Source organism: Glandiceps talaboti, chromosome 5 (genome assembly GCF_964340395.1).
Source record: "Glandiceps talaboti chromosome 5, keGlaTala1.1, whole genome shotgun sequence".
Classification (NCBI taxonomy): Eukaryota; Metazoa; Hemichordata; class Enteropneusta; family Spengelidae; genus Glandiceps; species Glandiceps talaboti.
The window spans coordinates 17,207,550-17,231,610 of record NC_135553.1 but is presented as its reverse complement, the minus strand read 5'-3'; the positions used below and the strand labels follow the sequence as shown (position 1 = coordinate 17,231,610).

General features: G+C 36.0%; 2 protein-coding genes across 2 annotated transcripts; both read left to right on the top strand.

Moving 5' to 3' along the window:
* Positions 1-7,326: 7,326 nt before the first annotated feature.
* Positions 7,327-8,639, top strand: LOC144435424 (1-aminocyclopropane-1-carboxylate synthase-like protein 1). Its single transcript, XM_078124020.1, has one exon. The coding sequence runs from the start codon at positions 7,327-7,329 to the stop codon at positions 8,416-8,418; it is 1,092 nt and encodes a 363-aa protein (XP_077980146.1). The 3' UTR covers positions 8,419-8,639.
* A 2,039-nt stretch (positions 8,640-10,678) lies between these two features.
* Positions 10,679-23,846, top strand: LOC144435423 (1-aminocyclopropane-1-carboxylate synthase-like protein 1). Its single transcript, XM_078124019.1, has 4 exons — positions 10,679-10,896; positions 12,137-12,320; positions 12,972-13,038; positions 22,507-23,846. The coding sequence occupies exons 1-4, from the start codon at positions 10,679-10,681 to the stop codon at positions 23,844-23,846; spliced, it is 1,809 nt and encodes a 602-aa protein (XP_077980145.1).
* Positions 23,847-24,061: the final 215 nt, after the last annotated feature.

Genomic DNA, 24,061 nt, shown 5'->3' with positions numbered 1-24,061 from the left:
TGAAACATATAATTACATTCAGGGGTGTATAAGTCTTAGTTCAGTCATTATCAAAATGTTTGAATGACTGCTAACTTATTAGCAATAGTTTACTCTATCTGTGTTTCATTCATTATTGTCAGGATAAGTACAGGAATGTACATCTATGTGAATTTTACTTCACCATGTAAAGTAAACTATGAGACAACCACAGGGACAACAGGCATGTAATTGATTGATTGATTGATTGATTGATTAATTTTTGTGGTTAAATAAAACTTTTTTGTGTGTGATATAGTGTACTAGTTTGTAAATGGTTTAGTAGGTGTGATAATCTCCCATTCTCGCAAACCAGAGATATTATTTCTTTGAAATAAAAGTAGGGACCGGCTCGTAAGAATGGTACCATAAAACGGTCGTTGTTTGCGACGATGTAATCTCCCAGAAGATAAACGATAAAGCAAATTGTTTCTGTAACTGATGCCTTGGTAATTGTAAGATTAGGGGTGTTTTGATTTAGATAAGAGGACAAGAATGGTCAAGATGTCTTTATTTAGTCTATAAAGAGAGAATTACATACAGCTGAAAGAGGAAACTAGCCAGGGAAAGAAGGAAAAAAAGTTTTATATCACCACATAAAATCAATCAATATCACACAAAATGTAAGTTTTATTTAACCACAAAAGTTAATCATTCAGTCGATCAATCAATCAAAATCAATCAATCAATCAGTTACATGCCTGCTGTCCCCTGTGGACAACATTAGACACCAATACACACATACCCTAATTTATTACCCCTGTTTGTTCTTTTCTTGAAAGGGTGGATACCAGAGAGACTCTGCAATAAGATGTTTTCTAAATATGACAACTATGATTATGGTGAAGATTGGCTATCACAGCGTGCTGTCCGATTCAGAAAAAGCTTTAGTGTGAAAGCCACTGGTGATCACAAATGCACTGCCAATCCATACCACCCTGTAACAAATCAAGATGGCGTAATAAACCTTGGTATATCTGGTAATACTTTGTCATCCAGCATAGTTGCTGAAAAACTAGAGATGATTACAAAGAATATGAAAATTGAGCCACAGTTGTTAGACTATCATGATTTCAGAGGAATGTCAGAGCTAAGATCAGTGATTGCTAGGTTTTTGACAAAATATACCAAACCCAACTCGGCATTGAATCCTAATAACTTAACTGTGTTAAATGGATGTTCAGCAGTTACAGCTGCACTTGGGATGGTTCTGTTTGATCCAGGTGATGGATTGATGGTACCAACACCTTTGTACAATGGAATGCATAATTCCATGCTTAGAATGCCAGAAGTTGAAATGGTGTATGTAGATCTAGATGATAATCCAGAAATGCCATTTCAGCTAACAGTTGATAAACTGGAGTCAACATTTCAAGAAGCAGAGAAACAAGGAATCAAAGTACGAGGGTTGTTTCTGATTAACCCTCATAATCCAACTGGTGATATCTATCCAGAATCTCTACTCAGAGAGTGTTTACAGTTTGCCAAGAGGCATGCCTTACATGTCATTATTGATGAGATCTACTTGTTATCAGTATTTCAGGAAGATACTAAGTTTACCAGTGTGTTGAGTCTTGAAGATTTACCAGATCCAGAAAGAACACATGTTATATGGGGATTCTCCAAAGACTTCTGTATGTGTGGATTACGATGTGGTGTTTTGCATTCATGGAACAGTGAGGTACACAAAGCATTGGGAAATACATGTATGTATTTCACTGTATCTGCTCTTCAACAACATATTCTCTTACAAATGCTTCAAGATGAGGATTGGGTGGAACAGACCTACATCCCTGCTAATCATCACTTACTTAGGGAATCTCATAGATTCTTGTCAGATGAATTGACCAAGTTAGGGGTACCTCATTTGAAGAGATCTGCTGGTCTTTTCATGTGGGTTAACCTTAAAAAATTCCTCCCAGTAGTTTCCTTTGATGAAGAATTGAAGTTATTCAATGAATTTGTAGAAAGTGGTGTAAACATTTCACCTGGTCAGTCATATCATTGTTGTAGGCCAGGATGGTTTAGGATTGTATTTGCAGTGTCAATTGATACACTAAAAATAGGTGTCGAGAGAATCAGAAAAGTTCTTGATAGTAGAAAATTGTCATAATTAATATAAAAAAGTGATTTTACATATAAATGTGATCAGCTCTGTGAAATTTAATAGATTTGTACAATGTAGGAAATGTCTTTCCTAAAATGTCAGTATCAATCAATCAATCAATCAATCAATCAACCAATCAATCAATCAATCAAAAGAATTTGTATATCGCCAAAATCCAATACGACGTAATGTTCTATGGTGCTGAACAGAAACAATAGTAGATGGAGAAAGCTCTTGCAAACCGATGTGTCTTGATGTCCTTCTTGAATTTATCGACAGTTGACGAAGAACAAAGTTCAAGTGGTATACTGTTCCATAAGACTGGTGATGCTGGCGAGAACGCACAATCACCGACCGTATGACTTTGTATTACAATGGGGTACATGAAGTAGACTTTTGTTATTTGAGCAAAGTGAACGAGTTGTATGTATTTAGTCAAATTATTCAAGCAACCTACAGTGGCAAAACTTAGTTTATGCTACTGTATTAACTTTATTTTTACTCATTGTGTGGACCATTTTATTGGTAATATATTGTAGATGCACACACACACACACACACACACACACACACACACACACACACACACACACACAATTTTACATTATTAAAGGTTCTATCTATAAATATTATTATCGTGAACCATACATTTCAAACCCTGTTCTTGGTTAGAAATGTATGGTTCACAATAATTATAATATTAATAATACATTATATGTATTTATGCTAGGATTATATCTTGCTTATTCAAAAGATTAAAATCATTAACACTGTCATAGCAGTAGTAATTATTGTTTTATGTTTGAATTCTTGAAATTTATAATAATTTTATCATAAAACTTAAACTCAAAAAATGCTAGGCAGATTGGTCTGAAATTTGATGGGAACATTCTTAGGTCAAAAATTTATATCTCAAAAAGTACTTGGCCAATGAGACAGAAATTTGGTGAGATGTGTCTGGAAATGTTATTCTGCAAATTTTGTTTAAAACATTTTGACACAACTTGCCCTAGAAACCATGACCACGCCCTTAGCAACAACCAAATGGCAGTATATTTTGCTGAATTAAGATCATCTGGTAGGCAAGTGAGTAAACATTCTAAAAATATATGCAAATATACCTAGTAACAAAACCACACCCATAGCAACAGCTATATGATGATATATATCACCAAGATAACATCAGGGATTCATAGACAAGTGAACGAACATTCAAAAAATGTATGCAAATATGTCTAGTGACATGACCACATCCATAGTAACAGCCAAATGATCGTGTATATTGCAAAAATAACAACACAGCTGGATAGGCAAGTGGATAATCATTCAGCAAATGAACACCTATACCTAGCAAGGATCAGCATGTGGATAAACATTTTTTAAAAATGTACATTTGTGCTATAACGCCATTGGTACTATTTTTTTCAATATGGCTTATTTGAAATATCTGACAAGTCTGCAGTCTGTGTTATGTACTATGGCTAACAATCAGCAGCCATAATTTTGTTAATTAATTATAATTTCCATCGTCATCTTTCTTTATGAAATATTAATTATAATATTGGGGTTTGTTCAGAAAAAAAAATGTTGAATAATTTTTGATAACACGAATATATAACTTTTATATTAGTGTTATAAAAAATGATTCAATGTGTTATTGTTGATGGTATAATAAATTGTGAAATTGAATATTTGATCTGAGGACTAATTGATGATTTTGGATTTTTAACATATCGGTATAAATTATGAATCACAAGTACTAGCTAGTAATAAAGTCTACTTTTGTTGGCCAAAACACTAAAGTCTCCATTGTCCTTAATGACATGAACTTTTGGTCACGGTTTTGAACTTGAATGTCAGTATTGTGTATATATCATTTCATATTATGACTCGTGACCTCTTAATAAAGTTCACACCTCACAAGCTATATAATTGACCCCCTGACAAGCTATAGATTTGACCCCTGACGAGCTATAGTAGAGTTGATCCCTGACAAGCTACTCCGATGTCAGACTATAGCCTGCTTGCTGGAAATAGAACATACTATTACTATACCATCAATACTAACCAAACTATCTACCCATGCTGACATCAGAGTATAGCCTGGTTAATTGCTTAAAAATAGAACACACACTATACCAGCAACACTGACACATGGATGATCACATTTTATACGATTGCAAGCAACAGCCACACTGACCAACAACCTTGTTCAGCTTGTCAGAAACGGAAGACTTTTTCTGTACACAAAATGGCATCAAAGAAAAGTCGGATTGACTTTGGTGAGGAGTGGTTGTCACAGCGTGGTGTCAAGATCCATAAAAACTGTGACAGTCACATCCAAAACAGCAGTGATGAGAAAGCAGACATCACTCAACCATATGATGCAGATACCAATCCAAATGGTATTGTCTGTCTTCATGTTGCACACAATTCTGTTTCTGCAAACCTTGTCGTTGCCAAACAGAGGTCATTATGTAGATTAAATATCAAATAGAATAGTTTCTGCTTCTAGTGATAAGAACCGATCATTGCTATGGTGATTATGGTTACAAAATACCAGACTAATAATGGCAAAAATCTTATGTTTACTATATATTGACGTAACATTATGTTGCTGGTCTCAATGATAAATCATGCATCATTAAAAGGCTGACATCATGGCCAAATTTGACAATTTTGACAGCATAACAATATATGATTGGCTGCAACCAAATCTGGTTGGACTGTGCAGGATATTGGTTAATATAAGTACAGTCATGGTTTAGAAGCGTGATAGGGTTGGGTATCCTACAGCCTAGTCTAGTTTCTGACAACCATATTCCGATTTTACACTACGTTATAATATCTTCACACAGTAATGTGTGATAGTGTAAAATCAGAATAAGGTCATCAGGAACTAGCTATAGACTACCTACCGCCTAAATCTTGATCATTAAGAGTAAATATGATTATGACCATTGTTGACAAATACGTAAATTTATAAATTGGTGAATTTGGCATGCCTATATCCACAAACTGTGCACTGGTTAAATCGCTGATGATTCTAACAACTCAACCAAACTATAGTACTAATAGTTAAGTCATTTTATTACCAAAGTGATAGTTGGGCCTTTCTAATTACTGTGCACAGTATTGTGCTATTTCATAAATTCAACTCCATTTTGCACCAAGAGATGCTATTAAAATAGTTCACCAAAACTTTCGTCAGGTATCCACCGTGGCTTCATCAGTATTTCCTGAATGCATGCATGACTAGATGAGTGCATGCACAACCGATAACCTCGGGACCAAGGTCAATATCTTTATGCCACCACATTATCCCCAATGTCTTGCCATGCTATTCCCTTTTACTACTGTGAGATCCGCTCCTCTCCTCACACCACAACTAACAGTTTAACTGTGCATTTCATTGATATGTTGTGATATGGTACTTTACAATGGTAGTAGTGGTGGGATGTGGTAGCAGAAGGATTTGAAACTGGTGGCAGCGGTGGGATCATGCCAAAATCACAAAATAGTGCAAAGTTAGATAAAAAAAATGAGTCAAAGTAAACTGTGACCCTCACCTAATTTTTATTTCCTAAAATATAAGCCCCAAGGACCGATTTGTAAAAAGTGACCCAACCCCCTAATTCCCCAGCCCTTCCCCTTGTAATTACTGAAGGTTCCCTAAGCACAAGAGACAAGCTGCTCAGTGTCCATACAAACCTTTACTCTGATCTCAGTGGTCTGACCTTTGAGTCGAATAAGACGGAGAAAAAACAAAACGTTGTGTTATCAGTAACACGGGAGGGCGCTGGCACAATCGAAAGAATCGCATGGGCTTACTGAGCTGAAGTCGTCAACTTGGTGGATCTGGCTATCATAATAGTTGTAAACGAATCTTTCTGGAAGTGGTCCTGTCTGTAAGTACCACAATCCAATAATTTATGCAATTCTGAAAGGCGATGAGATTGAATATTCAAACACCAGAATGCTGGCAATGTTTCTTCTGTACACTCTTTTCAACTCAAAACCTTTCAAAACAACGAGCACGAGTAAAAAGTTGGTCTCAGATTCAGATAAATAATATACACTACAAAATAATATAAACAGTAATCTAAAATAACAATTCCAGGCTATAGGAAATGTTCCCCCTTCACGCTTACTTGATGGGAGAGGGGATGTCTCAGCTTGCATAAGGAAAATTACCTAGCTGAAAATCAGAGATAAAGAGTGAGAGGTCAAAGTTCAGCTGATGTGTTTGTTGGTAGGCGCACTATTCCAATGATGGAAACTACATTGCGACTGTTTAAAAAGATTTTGGTCTTATTTAATAGTCTGTAGAAGTAATATTTTACAAGAGGTGAGAAGTGGGACATTTCCTGTAGTCCCTGTGGTATAATTTCTTGTTTGACTGCTTTTTTTTCAGGTGTTCTCGTTATTTTCGAATGTGAGACTCGACTGGCTAATTCATATTGTCCTCCAATATGAACCTGCTTCTGAATCTGAGACTCGTTTCAAAACGTACCAGCGGTAGGGGCAAACCATTTGATTTCGGGGGGGGGGAGGGGGAGGATCTGGACCCCACAGCAGTTGTATTTTTGGGGCACCATGGCAAGGAGCAAGTAGAAAGCAGTTTCTAGTAGAGGTACAGCAAATTTAGTTTTGAAATATTTATCCTCACGTTGCATTGCATCGTGTAGGGTAATACTGACAGCTCCAGTCTGGTGTCTATCAATCAACATTTTGTATTTCTTTATTAAATGGCTGAATAAATAAATATACACACACTCACATACATATGTATACATACATACATACATACAAAAATTAATCATTCAATCGATCAATCAAAATAAATAAATAAATAAATCAATCAATCAATCAGTTACATGCCTGCTGTCCCCTGTGGACAACATTAGACACCAATACACACATACCCTAATTTATTACCCCTGTTTGTTCTTTTCTTGAAAGGGTGGATACCAGAGAGACTCTGCAATAAGATGTTTTCTAAATATGACAACTATGATTATGGTGAAGATTGGTTATCACAGCGTGCTGTCCGATTCAGAAAAAGCTTTAGTGTGAAAGCCACTGGTGATCACAAATGCACTGCCAATCCATACCACCCTGTAACAAATCAAGATGGCGTAATAAACCTTGGTATATCTGGTAATACTTTGTCATCCAGCATAGTTGCTGAAAAACTAGAGATGATTACAAAGAATATGAAAATTGAGCCACAATTGTTAGACTATCATGATTTCAGAGGAATGTCAGAGTTAAGATCAGTGATTGCTAGGTTTTTGACAAAATATACCAAACCCAACTCAGCATTGAGTCCTAATAACTTAACTGTGTTAAATGGATGTTCAGCAGTTACAGCTGCACTTGGGATGGTTCTGTTTGATCCAGGTGATGGATTGATGGTACCAACACCTTTGTACAATGGAATGCATAATTCCATGTGTAGAATGCCAGAAGTTGAAATGGTGTATGTAGATCTAGATGATAATCCAGAAATGCCATTTCAGCTAACAGCTGATAAACTGGAGTCAACATTTCAAGAAGCAGAGAAACAAGGAATCAAAGTACGAGGGTTGTTTCTGATTAACCCTCATAATCCCACTGGTGATATCTATCCAGAATCTCTACTCAGAGAGTGTTTACAGTTTGCCAAGAGGCATGCCTTACATGTCATTATTGATGAGATCTACTTGTTATCAGTATTTCAGGAAGATACTAAGTTTACCAGTGTGTTGAGTCTTGAAGATTTACCAGATCCAGAAAGAACACATGTTATATGGGGATTCTCCAAAGACTTCTGTATGTGTGGATTACGATGTGGTGTTTTGCATTCATTGAACAGTGAGGTACACAAAGCATTGGGAAATACATGTATGTATTTCACTGTATCTGCTCTTCAACAACATATTCTCTTACAAATGCTTCAAGATGAGGATTGGGTGGAACAGACCTACATCCCTGCTAATCATCACTTACTTAGGGAATCTCATAGATTCTTGTCAGATGAATTGACCAAGTTAGGGGTACCTCATTTGAAGAGATCTGCTGGTCTTTTCATGTGGGTTAACCTTAAAAAATTCCTCCCAGTAGTTTCCTTTGATGAAGAATTGAAATTATTCAATGAATTTGTAGAAAATGGTGTAAACATTTCACCTGGTCAGTCATATCATTGTTGTAGGCCAGGATGGTTTAGGATTGTATTTGCAGTGTCAATTGATACACTAAAAATAGGTGTCGAGAGAATCAGAAAAGTTCTTGATAGTAGAAAATTGTCATAATTAATATAAAAAAGTGATTTTACATATAAATGTGATCAGCTCTGTGAAATTTAATAGACTTGTACAATGTAGGAAATAAGTCTTTCCTAAAATGTCAGTATCAATCAATCAATCAATCAATCAATCAATCAATCAATCAATCAATCAATCAATCAATCAATCAAAAGAATTTGTATAGTGCCAAAATCCAATACGACGTAATGTTCTATGGCACTGAACAGAAACAATAGTAGATGGAGAAAGCTCTTGCAAACCGATGTGTTTTGATGTCCTTCTTGAATTTATCGACAGTTGACGAAGAACAAAGTTCAAGTGATATACTGTTTCATAAGACTGGCGATGCTGGCGAGAACGCACAATCACCGACCGTATGACTTTGTATTACAATGGGGTACATGAAGTAGACTTTTGTTATTTGAGCAAAGTGAACGAGTTGTATGTATTTAGTCAAATTATTCAAGCAACCTACAGTGGCAAAACTTGGTTTTGTTTATGGAATCAAAATGCTACTGTATTAGCTTTATTTTTACTCATTGTGTGGACCATTTTATTGGCAATATATTATAGATGCATACATACATACACACACACACACACACACACACACACACACATAACTGTACATTAAGGTTCTGTCTATAAATATTATTATCGTGAACCATACATTTCAAAACCTGTTCTTGGTTAGAAATGTATGGTTCACAATAATTATAATATTAATAATACATATATGTATTTATCCTAGGATTATATCTTGCTTATTCAAAAGATTAAATTCATTAACACTGTCATAGCAGTAGTAATTATTGTTTTATGTTTGAATTCTTGAAATTTATAATAATTTTATCATAAAACTTAAACTCAAAAAATGCTAGGCAGATTGGTCTGAAATTTGATGGGAACATTCTTAGGTCAAAAATTTATATCTCAAAAAGTACTTGGCCAATGAGACAGAAATTTGGTGAGATGTGTCTGGAAATGTTATTCTGCAAATTTTGTTTAAAACATTTTGACACAACTTGCCCTAGAAACCATGACCACGCCCTTAGCAACAACCAAATGGCAGTATATTTTGCTGAATTAAGATCATCTGGTAGGCAAGTGAGTAAACATTCTAAAAATATATGCAAATATACCTAGTAACAAAACCACACCCATAGCAACAGCTATATGATGATATATATCACCAAGATAACATCAGGGATTCATAGACAAGTGAACGAACATTCAAAAAATGTATGCAAATATGTCTAGTGACATGACCACATCCATAGTAACAGCCAAATGATCGTGTATATTGCAAAAATAACAACACAGCTGGATAGGCAAGTGGATAATCATTCAGCAAATGAACACCTATACCTAGCAAGGATCAGCATGTGGATAAACATTTTTTAAAAATGTACATTTGTGCTATAACGCCATTGGTACTATTTTTTTCAATATGGCTTATTTGAAATATCTGACAAGTCTGCAGTCTGTGTTATGTACTATGGCTAACAATCAGCAGCCATAATTTTGTTAATTAATTATAATTTCCATCGTCATCTTTCTTTATGAAATATTAATTATAATATTGGGGTTTGTTCAGAAAAAAAAATGTTGAATAATTTTTGATAACACGAATATATAACTTTTATATTAGTGTTATAAAAAATGATTCAATGTGTTATTGTTGATGGTATAATAAATTGTGACATTGAATATTTGATCTGAGGACTAATTGATGATTTTGGATTTTTAACATATCGGTATAAATTATGAATCACAAGTACTAGCTAGTAATAAAGTCTACTTTTGTTGGCCAAAAAGTCTCCATTGTCCTTAATGACATGTACTTTTGGTCACGGTTTTGAACTTGAATGTCAGTATTGTGTATATATCATTTCATATTATGACTCGTGACCTCTTAATAAAGTTCACACCTCACAAGCTATATAATTGACCCCCTGACAAGCTATAGATTTGACCCCTGACGAGCTATAGTAGAGTTGATCCCTGACAAGCTACTCCGATGTCAGACTATAGCCTGCTTGCTGGAAATAGAACATACTATTACTATACCATCAATACTAACCAAACTATCTACCCATGCTGACATCAGAGTATAGCCTTGTTAATTGCTTAAAAATAGAACACACTATATACCAGCAACACTGACACATGGATGATCACATTTTATACGATTGCAAGCAACAGCCACACTGACCAACAACCTTGTTCAGCTTGTCAGAAACGGAAGACCTTTTCTGTACACAAAATGGCATCAAAGAAAAGTCGGATTGACTTTGGTGAGGAGTGGTTGTCACAGCGTGGTGTCAAGATCCATAAAAACTGTGACAGCCACATCCAAAACAGCAGTGATGAGAAAGCAGACATCACTCAACCATATGATGCAGATACCAATCCAAATGGTATTGTCTGTCTTCATGTTGGACCCAATTCTGTTTCTGCAAACCTTGTCGTTGCCAAACAGAGGTCATTATGTAGATTAAATATCAAATAGAATAGTTTCTGCTTCTAGTGATAAGAACCGATTGTTGCTATGGTGATTATGGTTACAAAATACCAGACTAATAATGGCAAAAATCTTATATTTACTATACATTATGTTGCTGGTCTCATAAATCATGCAGCATTGAAAGGCTGACATCATGGCCTAATTTGACAATTTTGACAGCATAACAATATATGATTGGCTGCAACCAAATCTGGTTGGACTGTGCAGGATATTGGTTATAAGTACAGTCATGGTTTAGAAGCGTGATAGGGTTGAGTAACCTACAGCCTAGTCTAGTTCCTGACAACCGTATTCCGATTTTACACTACGTTATAATATCTTCACACAGTAATGTGTGATAGTGTAAAATCAGAATAAGGTCATCAGGAACTAGCTATAGACTACCTACCTCCTAAATCTCAATAATTAAGAGAAAATATGATTATGACCATTGTTGACAAATATGTACATTTATAAATTGGTGAATTTGGCATGCCTATATCCACAAACTGTGCACTGGTTAAATAGCTGATGATTCTAACAACTCAACCAAACTATAGTACTAATAGTTGAGTCATTTTATAACCCAAGTGATAGTTGGGCCTTCCTAATTACTGTGCACAGTATTGTGTTATTCCATAAATTCAACTCCATTTTGCACCAAGAAATGCTATTAAAATAGTTCACCAAAGCTTTCGCCAGGTATCCACCGTGGCTTCATCAGTATTTCCTGAATGCATGTATGACTAGATGAGTGCACAACTGATAACCACGGGACCGAGGTCAACATCTCTATGCCACCACATTATCCCCAATGTCTTGCCATGCTATTCCCTTTTACTACTGTGAGATCCGCTCCTCTCCTCACACCACAACTAACAGTTATTTCACTGCATTTCATTGATATGTTGTGATATGGTACTTTACAATGGTAGCAGTGGTGGGATGTGGTAGCAGAATGATTTGAAACTGGTGGCAGCGGTGGGATCATGCCAAAATCACAAAATAGTGCAAAGTTAGTTTTAAAAAATGAGTCAAAGTAAAATGTGACCACACCTAATTTTTATTTTCTAAAATATAGCCCGCCCCAAGGACCGATTTGTAAAAAGTGACCCAACCCCCTATATCCCCAGCCCTTCCCCTTGTAATTACTGAAGGTTCCCTAAGCACAAGAGACTAGCTGCTCAGTGTCCATACAATTCTTTACTCTGATTTCAGTGGTCGTGGTCTGACCTTTGAGTCGAATTGGACAAAGAAAAAACAAAACGTTGTGCTATCAGTAACACTAGAGGGCGCTGGCATAGGCGAAAGAATCGGCTGGCTGAGGTCGTCAACGAAACTTGTGGATCGTGGATCAGGCTATCATAGTTGTAAACGAATCTTTCTGGAAGTGGTCCTTTCTGTAAGTACCGCACTCCAATAATCTAAGCAATTTTGAAAGGCGACGAGATTGAATATTCGAACACCAGAATGCTGGCAGGCACAATGTTTCTTCTGTACACTTTCTTTCTTCAACGCAAAACGAGAACGAGTATAAAGTTGGCGTCAGATTCAGATTCAGATTCAGCTAGCGTCATATTGAGCGTCAGATTCAGCGTCAGATAGCGTCAGATCCGAAGACACCCGACGGACTCAATGAAACCTGAAATACTAACGAGTATAAAGTTGGCGTCAGATTCAGATTCAGATTCAGCTAGCGTCATATTGAGCGTCAGATTCAGCGTCAGATAGCGTCAGATCCGAAGACACCCGACGGACTCAATCAAACCTGAATTAATACCGTTGAGACGACAGGGGAAGATTCCACTCCACAAGCTTTTGATGGAAGTTGGGATGTCTCTGCTTTTACAATTTTTATTTGGGAAAAACACGTGAAATAGAGTTGAAATACTTGTCACCGAGACATTGATAGCCCCAAGTTCGTCCACTGTATGTTCGTTGGTTGATACGTTTTGCCAATAATTTACACGGCGTCAGTAAAAATTAAATTTACGTACGTAATATGTTGCCATACTTATGTTTTTATGCACATTTGAAAGACTCTGTGATCTAGCTAGACATGTACCAGAGTTTGGTGTTACTGATAAAACGTAGAAGGCCCCCAGATCTAGACGCAATTGGTAAGTCTTACATTGTGTCATTGTAACCATGGATGTATTAACCTATTTTAGGTATTTAATGAATAAAGATTTTTGTTGAGAGTATTGTTCATGAAACTGTGTCTACCTTTCACTTTGTGTATGTGTGTAATGTATCATAAGTTTATTATTTATGTCCATTTTGAAGTAGCCTGAAGATTAACACATTTAAATCACACGTTGAAAAGTATATAACCTGTAGTACATTGGCTATTTATCAAGAAAACAACAGCATTGGGCTGATAGATCAGTGCAGTCAAGATGATATTAATCTGAGTCAGTTAATAATGTCTGTCACCCTATGATGGATCGTAATTGTAAAGGATGTATAATTACAAGATACAGAGACTGCTATTATCATTGTGATGTTCGTTACATTTTCTAATAAGTATCAAATACAATTATAGGTATATACAGTTTGTATGAATTGATGTGCTTTATTGCATTATTTACCTATCCCCATGAAGTTGTTACATATAAGGCTTAATAATCACAACATTAACTGTAATTTTTCATTTACCATCGAAAGAATTAATTCATTGAATTTAACACTGTGTGGGTAGAGGCAGTGCATTATTATAAAATCAAACATTTATTTTTCTTACAAGTAAATTATTGTTTTTCCACTTAAAATTGTGCTCCCTGGGTCAATTATTTAACAAAGATGTGAGCATCATTGCTTTCAAATAAGTTGTGCATGCTTCTACTGAATTATCTATGCCTTAGAAGCCAAGATGGAAGTATATAATTGTTATGGTATTCAGGATGTCCTAGAGGAAAATGTCATCAACTGGGGTAGGAATTGGTGAAAGATGTAGTCTTGCTGCCCCTTGTTCTGTACTGATCAATAACACAACACATATCAACCAGCAATAAACTGAACATGCTCCCATTCAGAGAAATATATCCCATGTTCCAAAAGTTCATCAACTATACAAATTAGCAATTGATTGACTCAATAACATCAAATATTTGCTTGGTCAATATATTTAGCAAGTTTAATCAAATTTGGTGTAATCTCGGTTTAGGCCCTAACTGACAACATTCGTTAAGTATCCAAATTGACAGCACTAAATTTCATTAAGAACTATCATATCTCTGTATGATCAATATCTGCGGCAAGTTTCATCAATTTTGATAAAGCCTTCTAGATGCATAACCGGAGTTACAAACATGCATTTATTATGCAAATTAGCCCTTAATTAACTTGACAACTCTTTTATATCATTGTATGATCTGTAGATGTAACAAGTTTCATTGAATTTCTTCTGCATGTATAGCCCCATTTATCATAATTATGCATAAATCATTATGCAAATTAGTATTAATTTTTGAATCCACTCCCACTAAAACCTAATCAGCACTAAGTTACTGCCAGACAATGCCACATAGTAAGTTGCAGAACATTTGCTTCAGTGCTTTTTGAGACATCAATGGAAATTCTGCAGTGGAATTCTGCAGACACACAGCACCATGACATCAGCTCCCACACGGGAGCTAAGAAGAGGAATCAACACACAGTTCTGCCTTGTCGAAGTTACAAGATGGAATCTATTTTAGAAGAGACAATCTTTACAAAGGATTGTGTATTGTTTTATGTTGATTATTGAATATATTTCTACCAGCTGAGTACCTATCAGACTTACAAATAAACCAGTCTGATATGCCCATTCAACATCTCAATGGAGAGAATGAAAGTACTTTTTTTTGCATTGTGCATGTTTGTGTTTATTTCTTCTCTACTTGTTTATATTTCAAATACCAATAAATTCCCACAATGCAATTACTGAACGGAATAACATCATTGCTCTCCCCAACATCACTAATTAGAAATGTGGAAGCCAAGGCTTAGAAACCTCATGTTTAATATTTTCTGGAACACGCACTGTACTTTACAATATACTACACTACACTGTTCTGTGCTATAATTTACTGTGCTGCATGCATGGTACTATATTACCATATTGTCATGAAAGCCAAGTTTTTCTAAGTACCAGATGGAGGAGGAACACAACTACTGGAGAAATAAGAAAGAACTCACACACACGTCAAAGGTTTTACTTTATCTCATTTATCTCTAAATAACAAAATACAACACTTGTACAGCGAATCTGCCTGTATGAAAAAAACTATGCTATGTACTTTTATCACACATCAAATTCTGTGGATCAGCACCCATAACTTTCAAATATTGTCCATTTATACTAGTGTTACATGTAAACAACTATACTCCATATTATTGGATGATTGTACTTGCCACCAGGTGTCCTTCATATGTTATGCAAATTCACAAAAGTTGTTTATGTACAGTAAGTCATCGGTTGTAACATATCATGCTAATTTACAATTTACCTTAAATTGTATGCGAGTAATAATGTCTCTAATTATCACAACAAGTAAACAAGTGTGACTGGTCAACATAAAGTTGCTGACTGGCCAAATAAACTTTAATAACATCACCACATTGTGGCACATAGTTAACCATACATTAATATAAATATGTAACTTGTTTATTCTGGGCTGGAAGGTATGCCATGATGGGACTCTACACTAACACATCAGTCAGCCCCTCTATACTATACTATACTATACTATACTATACTGTACTGTACTGTAAAGTACTGTACTATACTATACTGTACTGTACTGTACTATACTGTACTATACTATACCATACTGTACTGTACTACACTACACTATACTAATACTATACTGTACTATACTATACTGTACTGTACTCCACTACACTATACTATACTGTACTGTATTGTATTGTACTGTACTACACTATACTGTACTGTACTATACTATACTCTACTATACTATACTGACGTACTGTACTACACTACACTATACTAATACTATACTATACTCTACTATACTATACTGTACTACACTACACTATACTATACTGTACTGTACTACACTATACTATACTATACTGTACTATACTATACTATACTGTACTACACTGTACTATACTATACTATACTGTACTACCCTATACTATACTATACTGTACTATACTATACTGTACTGTATTGTACTGTACTATACTGTACTGTACTACACTATACTAATACTATACTTTACTATATTGTACTGTACTGTAAAGTACTGTACTACACTATACTATACTGTACTATACTATACTATACTATACTGTACTGTAAAGTACTATACTATACTATACTGTACTCTACTGTACTCTACTATGCGATACTATACTATACTATACTATACTATACTATACTATACTATACTGTACTGTACTTTACTAGACTAGACTATACTCTATACCAATACTATACTATACTATACTCTATACCAATACTATACTATACTATACTCTATACCGATACTATACTATACTATACTCTATACCAATACTATACTATACTATACTCTATACCGATACTATACTGTACTGTACTGTACTGTACTGTACTGTACTATCTTCAATGTACTGTAGTGCGCTTGATGCATTGTACATTTTATGCCCAATGTTCAGACATGGAAATAAATCAAATTCAATATTATTTAATCTTGATTAAACTTCATAATTTCACCACTTTATTAACACCAGCCTAGTGTTGAAGTTGACATCACTGTAACACAAAAGGAAAGAGAAAGTTACAATCTGCTAAAGCTAGCAAAGAACATTACATATAATTTTCATCTGTATAATTTTGGCTGCTTGTTTGATTGATTGACTCTCTGTATGAATACATTCACCATATATGCATGTATCATATATGTATGTATGTGTGCATGTATGTGTGTGTATCATGTATGTATGTATGTATGTATGTATGTATGTATGTATGTGTATGAGTGTATGTATGTATGTATGTATGTATGTATGTATGTATGTATGTGTGTATGTATATGTGTGTGTGTGTGTGTGTGTGTGTGTGTGTGTGTGTGTGTGTGTGTATGCATGCATGTATATTATATGTATGTGCCTGCATGTGTGTATACATATTTGTGTGTGTGTCTGTCTATGCCTTTTCACTGAGATCTGTTGACGTCTTTCTGGTTACTCAAAATTTTTATTCCATCCATTAAACAGTCTGAGGAGGAATTAATATTCAGCCTTGATGTCCCAAAATTAACTTTTACAACAAGTTAATTAATCTCTTACACTTTGCTGCTTTGATTTACTGGCCTTTCTAAATGATTGTTATTGGAACCAGGGAAAGATTAAACAGAAGAATGGTTTGCTAAAGTTACTTGTCATCGGAATTGTCATAAGCTGTCCGCTCAGGATAAAGTTCAAAAACGTACTTTTGTTCATGTGGGATTATTTAATTTATCCCCACTGAACCCACACACCTGTAGAATGACCAAAAACCACGCGTTTAATAAACAGAGATCAATTTATTGCCCTTTGTCAATTCGAGATAGTTATATATCTTCAGAACTTGACAAAATGATAATCTAGGGCTTAATATGGTGGTGAATAAATCATTATGAAGAACTCTTCATGTCAAGTCATGCGAATTCAGGTGTACAATCTAGACATACCCTACATGCTATAAATTATTATGTAAAGAGGGGGTCGGTGGGGCATGCAACTAAGCCGACATTTGGTTTGAGTTTGAACAAGCAGCAAAGCTATAATCAGATTTTAAACTTTACCTGACGACAGACATGTATAATGTATGTATGTATGTATGTATGCATGTATGTACAAATGTTGTATGTGTATATGTATAGTTGCACTTTACTTCCTTTAGTTGGACTTTACTTCCATGTTATTACATGTGTACAGTATTCCAAACACAGCATACAATGTAAGACTTACCAATGCGTCTAGATCTGGAGGCCTCCTAAGTTTTACCAGTAACACCAAACTCTGGTACATGTCTAGCTAGATCTCAGAGTCTTTCAAATGTACATAAAACATAAGTATTGCAACATATTACGTACGTAAACTTAATTTTTTACTGACACCTTTACTGACGCCGTGTAAATTATTGGCAAAACGTATCAACCAACGAACATACAGTGGACGAACTTGGGACTATCAATGTCTCGGTGACAAGTATTTCAACTCTATTTCACGTATATTCCCCAAATAAAAATTGTAAAAGCAGAGACATCCCAATTTCGATCAAAAGCTTGTGGAGCGGAATCTTCCCCTGTCGTCCAAACAGTATTATTTCAGGTTTGATTGAGTCCGTCGGGTGTCTTCGGATCTGACGCTATCTGACGCTGAATCTGACGCTCAATATGACGCTAGCTGAATCTGAATCTGAATCTGACGCCAACTTTATACTCGTGAAATACTACTGTTGAGACTACAGGGAAAGATTCCGCTTCACAGCCTTTTGATGGAAGATGGAATGTCTCTGCTTGCACAATTTTTATTTGGGAAAAATATGTGAAATAGAGTTGAAATACTTACAACCGAGACATTGATAGCCCCGAGTTCAGTTTCTGTATGTTCGTTGGTTGATACGTTTTGCCAATAATGTACATGGTGTCAGTAAAAGCTAAGTTTACGTATACTAATATGTTGTCATTTTTAAAAAATTGAATTTAAAATTTAAAAATTGTGCAAGCAGAGACATTCCATCTTCCATCAAAAGGTAGACTGTCGACAGTCGCTCGCGCCTTTTTTCCATACGTTTTATCTAAACTCCGGTCCGGCGCAACACTAGTAATAGTATAATCGCAAACTGATTTCGAGGGCCGTATTGCGAAGGCCCAAACGACTGTTGTCCCTTGCCGCGCCCTCATGCGATAACAATAGGAACATTCAGTTTGTAGACTATTGACATTTAGGTCATAGTTCACAAAGCTTGTCAATCAAAATGAACATGGCGTAGTCACCAAGCGAGTCAACACATCGAGACGCATTGGAAAAACTTTGATACTCGCACTTGAAAGACTTTCAGAGAAGAATTATAGATACCTTTGTCTCTGGGAAAGATGTTTTCGTTAGTGTACTGACAGGAAGTGACAAGTCCATAGCCTATGAAGCCCGGGCTATGAAGTCGCAGGCCTGTGGGTTATACTTCCATGCTCCGATCGTTCTCGCGATACAGCTAACAACATCTAGTCTGCAATTGTCCCAGTAGTATCCTCATTGATACAATGAAAGCTCTAATATAATCCCGTATATAAACGGCGAAGGCCCTTTTATTTGTGGTAATTTTGCTAAACAATAGGGAAGTGGTAACAACCTAGCGGCCGACCCAAAGGTTCACCCCCCCCCCCACATCAACAACAAAAATCACATAAAAAGAAAACATCTAGGAAAAGACACAACAAACTGTCATATCATATAGCATTGTGATAAAGATTACGTAAATTGACTCCTCAATCGGTATCTGAAATAATGGGGTACAATAGCGTTAGGTATATATAGACTCAGTACTCTGTGGATGCACTAGTTGAAGACGTGTCGGATCGGAGCACGATCTCCGTGCCGTGGTAAATATGGAGGCACTTTTCTGTTTCAGGTAGAACGTCTACCATTTGCACATTATCTGCGCCTCACTATCAAACATTTTATACATGAATATTATTACTATATAATATGCTAGCTGCAGTCGAGGGAAGGTAAAAAAGGTGTCCAAAACATCTATTGCTTGACTGGAGTGTCGGTCGGAGTTGGTACAATAAGTCGACTTACGTAGCACTCTCTCGCTCCAGTACCACTGTAACAGCTAGCTGCATGCTAAACAAGGCAATAGACTAGTGAGCATGACAATGTATCGGGCGTCGAGTTTGTCAACGACGTCATTTACGAATGTTATAAAAACGCGCGGTTTCAAGCTTTAACAAAGGAAAGGAAAAAGTACTTGATTATGACCATCAAAATGCATTTACGAGGTCAAATTTGCGCTGCAGTTTACGTGTGTTGCACGTTGAGTAACCTTACATTGAACTGTATGCAAATTATACGATAGAGTACCGCCCCATTAAATGACGTCACATCATGAATAAGTAATAGCAAGGGAGATGCGGCAAGGGACAACAGTCGCTCGGGCCTTCGGCCCTCGACCTCGGGCCTTCAGCCCTCAATTTGCGATTAGACTAGTGTTGCGGGGGATCGGATTTTAGATAAAACTTTGGGCAAAAAAGGCGCGAGCGACTGTCGACAGTCTAATCAAAAGGTTGTGAAGCAGAATCTTTCCCTGTAGTCTCAACGGTATTATTTCAGGTTTGATTGAGTCCGTCGGGTGTCTTCGGATCTGAGGCTATCTGACGCTGAATCTGACGCTCAATATGACGCTAGCTGAATCTGAATCTGAATCTGACGCCAACTTTATACTCGTAAAACGAGAGGTCAAAGTTCAGGTGATGTGTTTGTTGGTAGGCACACTATTCCAATGATGGAAACTACATTGCGACTGTTTAAAAAGATTTTGGTCTTATTTAATAGTCTGTAGAAGTAATATTTTACAAGAGGTGAGAAGTGGGACACTTCCTGTAGTCCCTGTGGTATAATTTCTTGTTTGACTGCTTTTTTTCAGGTGTTCTCGTTATTTTCGAATGTGAGACTCGACTGGCTAATTCATATTGCCCTCCAATATGAACCTGCTTCTGAATCTGAGACTCGTTTCAAAACGTACCAGCGGTAGGGGCAAACCATTTGATTTCGGGGAGGGGGAGGGGGATCTGGACCTCCTCAGTAGTTGTATTTTTGGGCACCATGGCAAGGAGCAAGTAGAAAGCAGTTTCTAGTAGAGGTACAGCAAATTTAGTTTTGAAATATTTATCCTCACGTTGCATTGCATCGTGTAGGGTAATACTGACAGCTCCAGTCTGGTGTATAATCAATCAACATTTTTGATTTCTTTATTAAATGGCTGAATAAATAAATTATACACATGCACACAAACACAAACACAAACACAAACACACACACACTCACATACATACATACATACATACATACATACATACATACATACATACACATTAACGTACATACGTATACATACATGTACATACATACATACATACATACATACACACATACATACATACATACATACACACATACATACATACACACACACATACATACATACATACACACACACACACATATGTACATATGTATACATACATACACACATACAAAACTTTTAAACATTTTATTCCTGAAATTGACTTTCCTCATAGGAGACATACATGATGGCAGTAAGAATAGGCAGTAAAACTTGGATCTTGGATGGAGACTCCCCCTCCTGCCCCTGGAGATTTTAGGGTCGAAAGCAAAAAATCGGTGGGGTTGGGTAGCTGGAACCAAATGATTTAGGCCTTAAAGTGGCCATATGGATGAGGATTGGGTATATATTTTGATTTTTGGATTTATATAACAATTTTAGTATACGGCTTCCTACTTGAAAAATGAGTGTAAAACAATGTATGCCAAGTCCTTGTTTGTTACTTACTAATGTGTGAAATCTTTGTTATTGTATGTATAATAACAAACTTTTTATACATTTTTTATAGCTTTTTGCATCTGAATGCATCAAGTTACAAACACACACACTTTAATTGTCAATGTTGTTTCACATTGATTTTTCAGGTAGAAGGCAATAATAAAATTAATTGTTTTATAAATTAAAAATCAAAAATGAATACCAAATCCTCGTCCATATGGCCACTTTAAATGAGATGTGAAACATATAACTACATTCAAGGGTGTATAAGTCTTAGTTCAATCATTATCAAAATGTTTGAATGACTGCTAACTTATTAGTAATAGTTTACTCTATCTGTGTTTCATTCATTATTGTCAGGATAAGTACAGTGTACAGGAATGTACATCTATGTGTATTTTACTTCACCATGTAAAGTAAACTATGAGACAACCACAGGGACAACAGGCATGTAATTGATTGATTGATTGATTGATTGATTAATTTTTGTGGTTAAATAAAACTTTTTTGTGTGTGATATAGTGTACTAGTTTGTAAATGGTTTAGTAGGTGTGATAATCTCCCATTCTCGCAAACCAGAGATATTATTTCTTTGAAATAAAAGTAGGGACCGGCTCATTAAGAACGGTACCATAAAACGGTCATGGTTTGCGAAGATGTAATCTCCCAGAAGATAAACGATAAAGCAAATTGTTTCTGTAACTGATGCCTTGGTAATTGTAAGATTAGGGGTGTTTTGATTTAGATAAGAGGACAAGAATGGTCAAGATGTCTTTATTTAGTCTATAAAGAGAGAATTACATACAGCTGAAAGAGGAAACTAGCCAGGGAAAGAAGGAAAAAAAGTTTTATATCACCACAAAAATCAATCAATATCACACACAATGTAAGTTTTATTTAACCACAAAAGTTAATCATTCAGTCGATCAATCAATCAAAATCAATCAATCAATCAGTTACATGCCTGCTGTCCCCTGTGGACAACATTAGACACCAATACACACATACCCTAATTTATTACCCCTGTTTGTTCTTTTCTTGAAAGGGTGGATACCAGAGAGACTCTGCAATAAGATGTTTTCTAAATATGACAACTATGATTATGGTGAAGATTGGTTATCACAGCGTGCTGTCCGATTCAGAAAAAGCTTTAGTGTGAAAGCCACTGGTGATCACAAATGCACTGCCAATCCATACCACCCTGTAACAAATCAAGATGGCGTAATAAACCTTGGTATATCTGGTAATACTTTGTCATCCAGCATAGTTGCTGAAAAACTAGAGATGATTACAAAGAATATGAAAATTGAGCCACAGTTGTTAGACTATCACGATTTCAGAGGAATGTCAGAGTTAAGATCAGTGATTGCTAGGTTTTTGACAAAATATACCAAACCCAACTCAGCATTGAGTCCTAATAACTTAACTGTGTTAAATGGATGTTCAGCAGTTACAGCTGCACTTGGGATGGTTTTGTTTGATCCAGGTGATGGATTGATGGTACCAACTCCTTTGTACAATGGAATGCATAATTCCATGCGTAGAATGCCAGAAGTTGAAATGGTGTACGTAGATCTAGATGATAATCCAGAAATGCCATTTCAGCTAACAGCTGATAAACTGGAGTCAACATTTCAAGAAGCAGAGAAACAAGGAATCAAAGTACGAGGGTTGTTTCTGATTAACCCTCATAATCCCACTGGTGATATCTATCCAGAATCTCTACTCAGAGAGTGTTTACAGTTTGCCAAGAGGCATGCCTTACATGTCATTATTGATGAGATCTACTTGTTATCAGTATTTCAGGAAGATACTAAGTTTACCAGTGTGTTGAGTCTTGAAGATTTACCAGATCCAGAAAGAACACATGTTATATGGGGATTCTCCAAAGACTTCTGTATGTGTGGATTACGATGTGGTGTTTTGTATTCATGGAATACTCATGTGATAAAGGGACTCAGCAAAGTAAATACCTTTTTCTCAGTCCCCACACTTGTACAATCTATTCTTCATCAAATGCTACAGGATGAAGATTGGGTGGAACAGACCTACATCCCAGCAAATCACTGTTTACTTAGAGAGTCTCACGAAGTCCTGTCCAATGAATTGACCAAGTTAGAGGTACCTCATTTGAAGAGATCCGCTGGTCTTTTCGTTTGGGTTAACCTTAAAAAATTCCTCCCAATTTTATCATTTGCAGAAGAATTGAAGTTATTCCATGAGTTTGTAGAAAATGGTGTAAACATTTCACCCGGTCAGTCTTATTACTGTAGTAAACCAGGCTGGTTCAGGATTGTCTTTGCAGTCCCACTTGATACTCTGAGAGTAGCTATAAAGAGAGTGGCTGAGGTTTTAGAAAATAGAAAGTTGACAGTAAATGAATGAATGAATGAATGGTAATGGTGTCTAGATAGTAGTTGGCAGTGATGGTTCCCATGTGTGTCTAGACGGTAGGTTAACCAATCAAAGGTTAATGCATTTAAAGTCTAAACTTTATTGAAATCTTGCCTTCTCACAGAAGCATCAAATGTCATGTAACAACAACTAAACAAGTATTTAAATAAATATTGAAAGCACACACAGAATGCCTGATTGTTATT

Bases quoted from the DNA above. Each gene is read 5' to 3' on its own strand.
- LOC144435424 (XM_078124020.1), top strand. From the start codon at position 7,327: ATGATTACAAAGAATATGAAAATTGAGCCACAATTGTTAGACTATCAT.
- LOC144435423 (XM_078124019.1), top strand. From the start codon at position 10,679: ATGGCATCAAAGAAAAGTCGGATTGACTTTGGTGAGGAGTGGTTGTCA. The intron at 10,897-12,136 runs GTCATTATGTAG...CTCTGATTTCAG, and splicing joins CTTGTCGTTGCCAAACAGAG to TGGTCGTGGTCTGACCTTTG. The intron at 13,039-22,506 runs GTAAGTCTTACA...TTTTCTTGAAAG, and splicing joins CCCAGATCTAGACGCAATTG to GGTGGATACCAGAGAGACTC.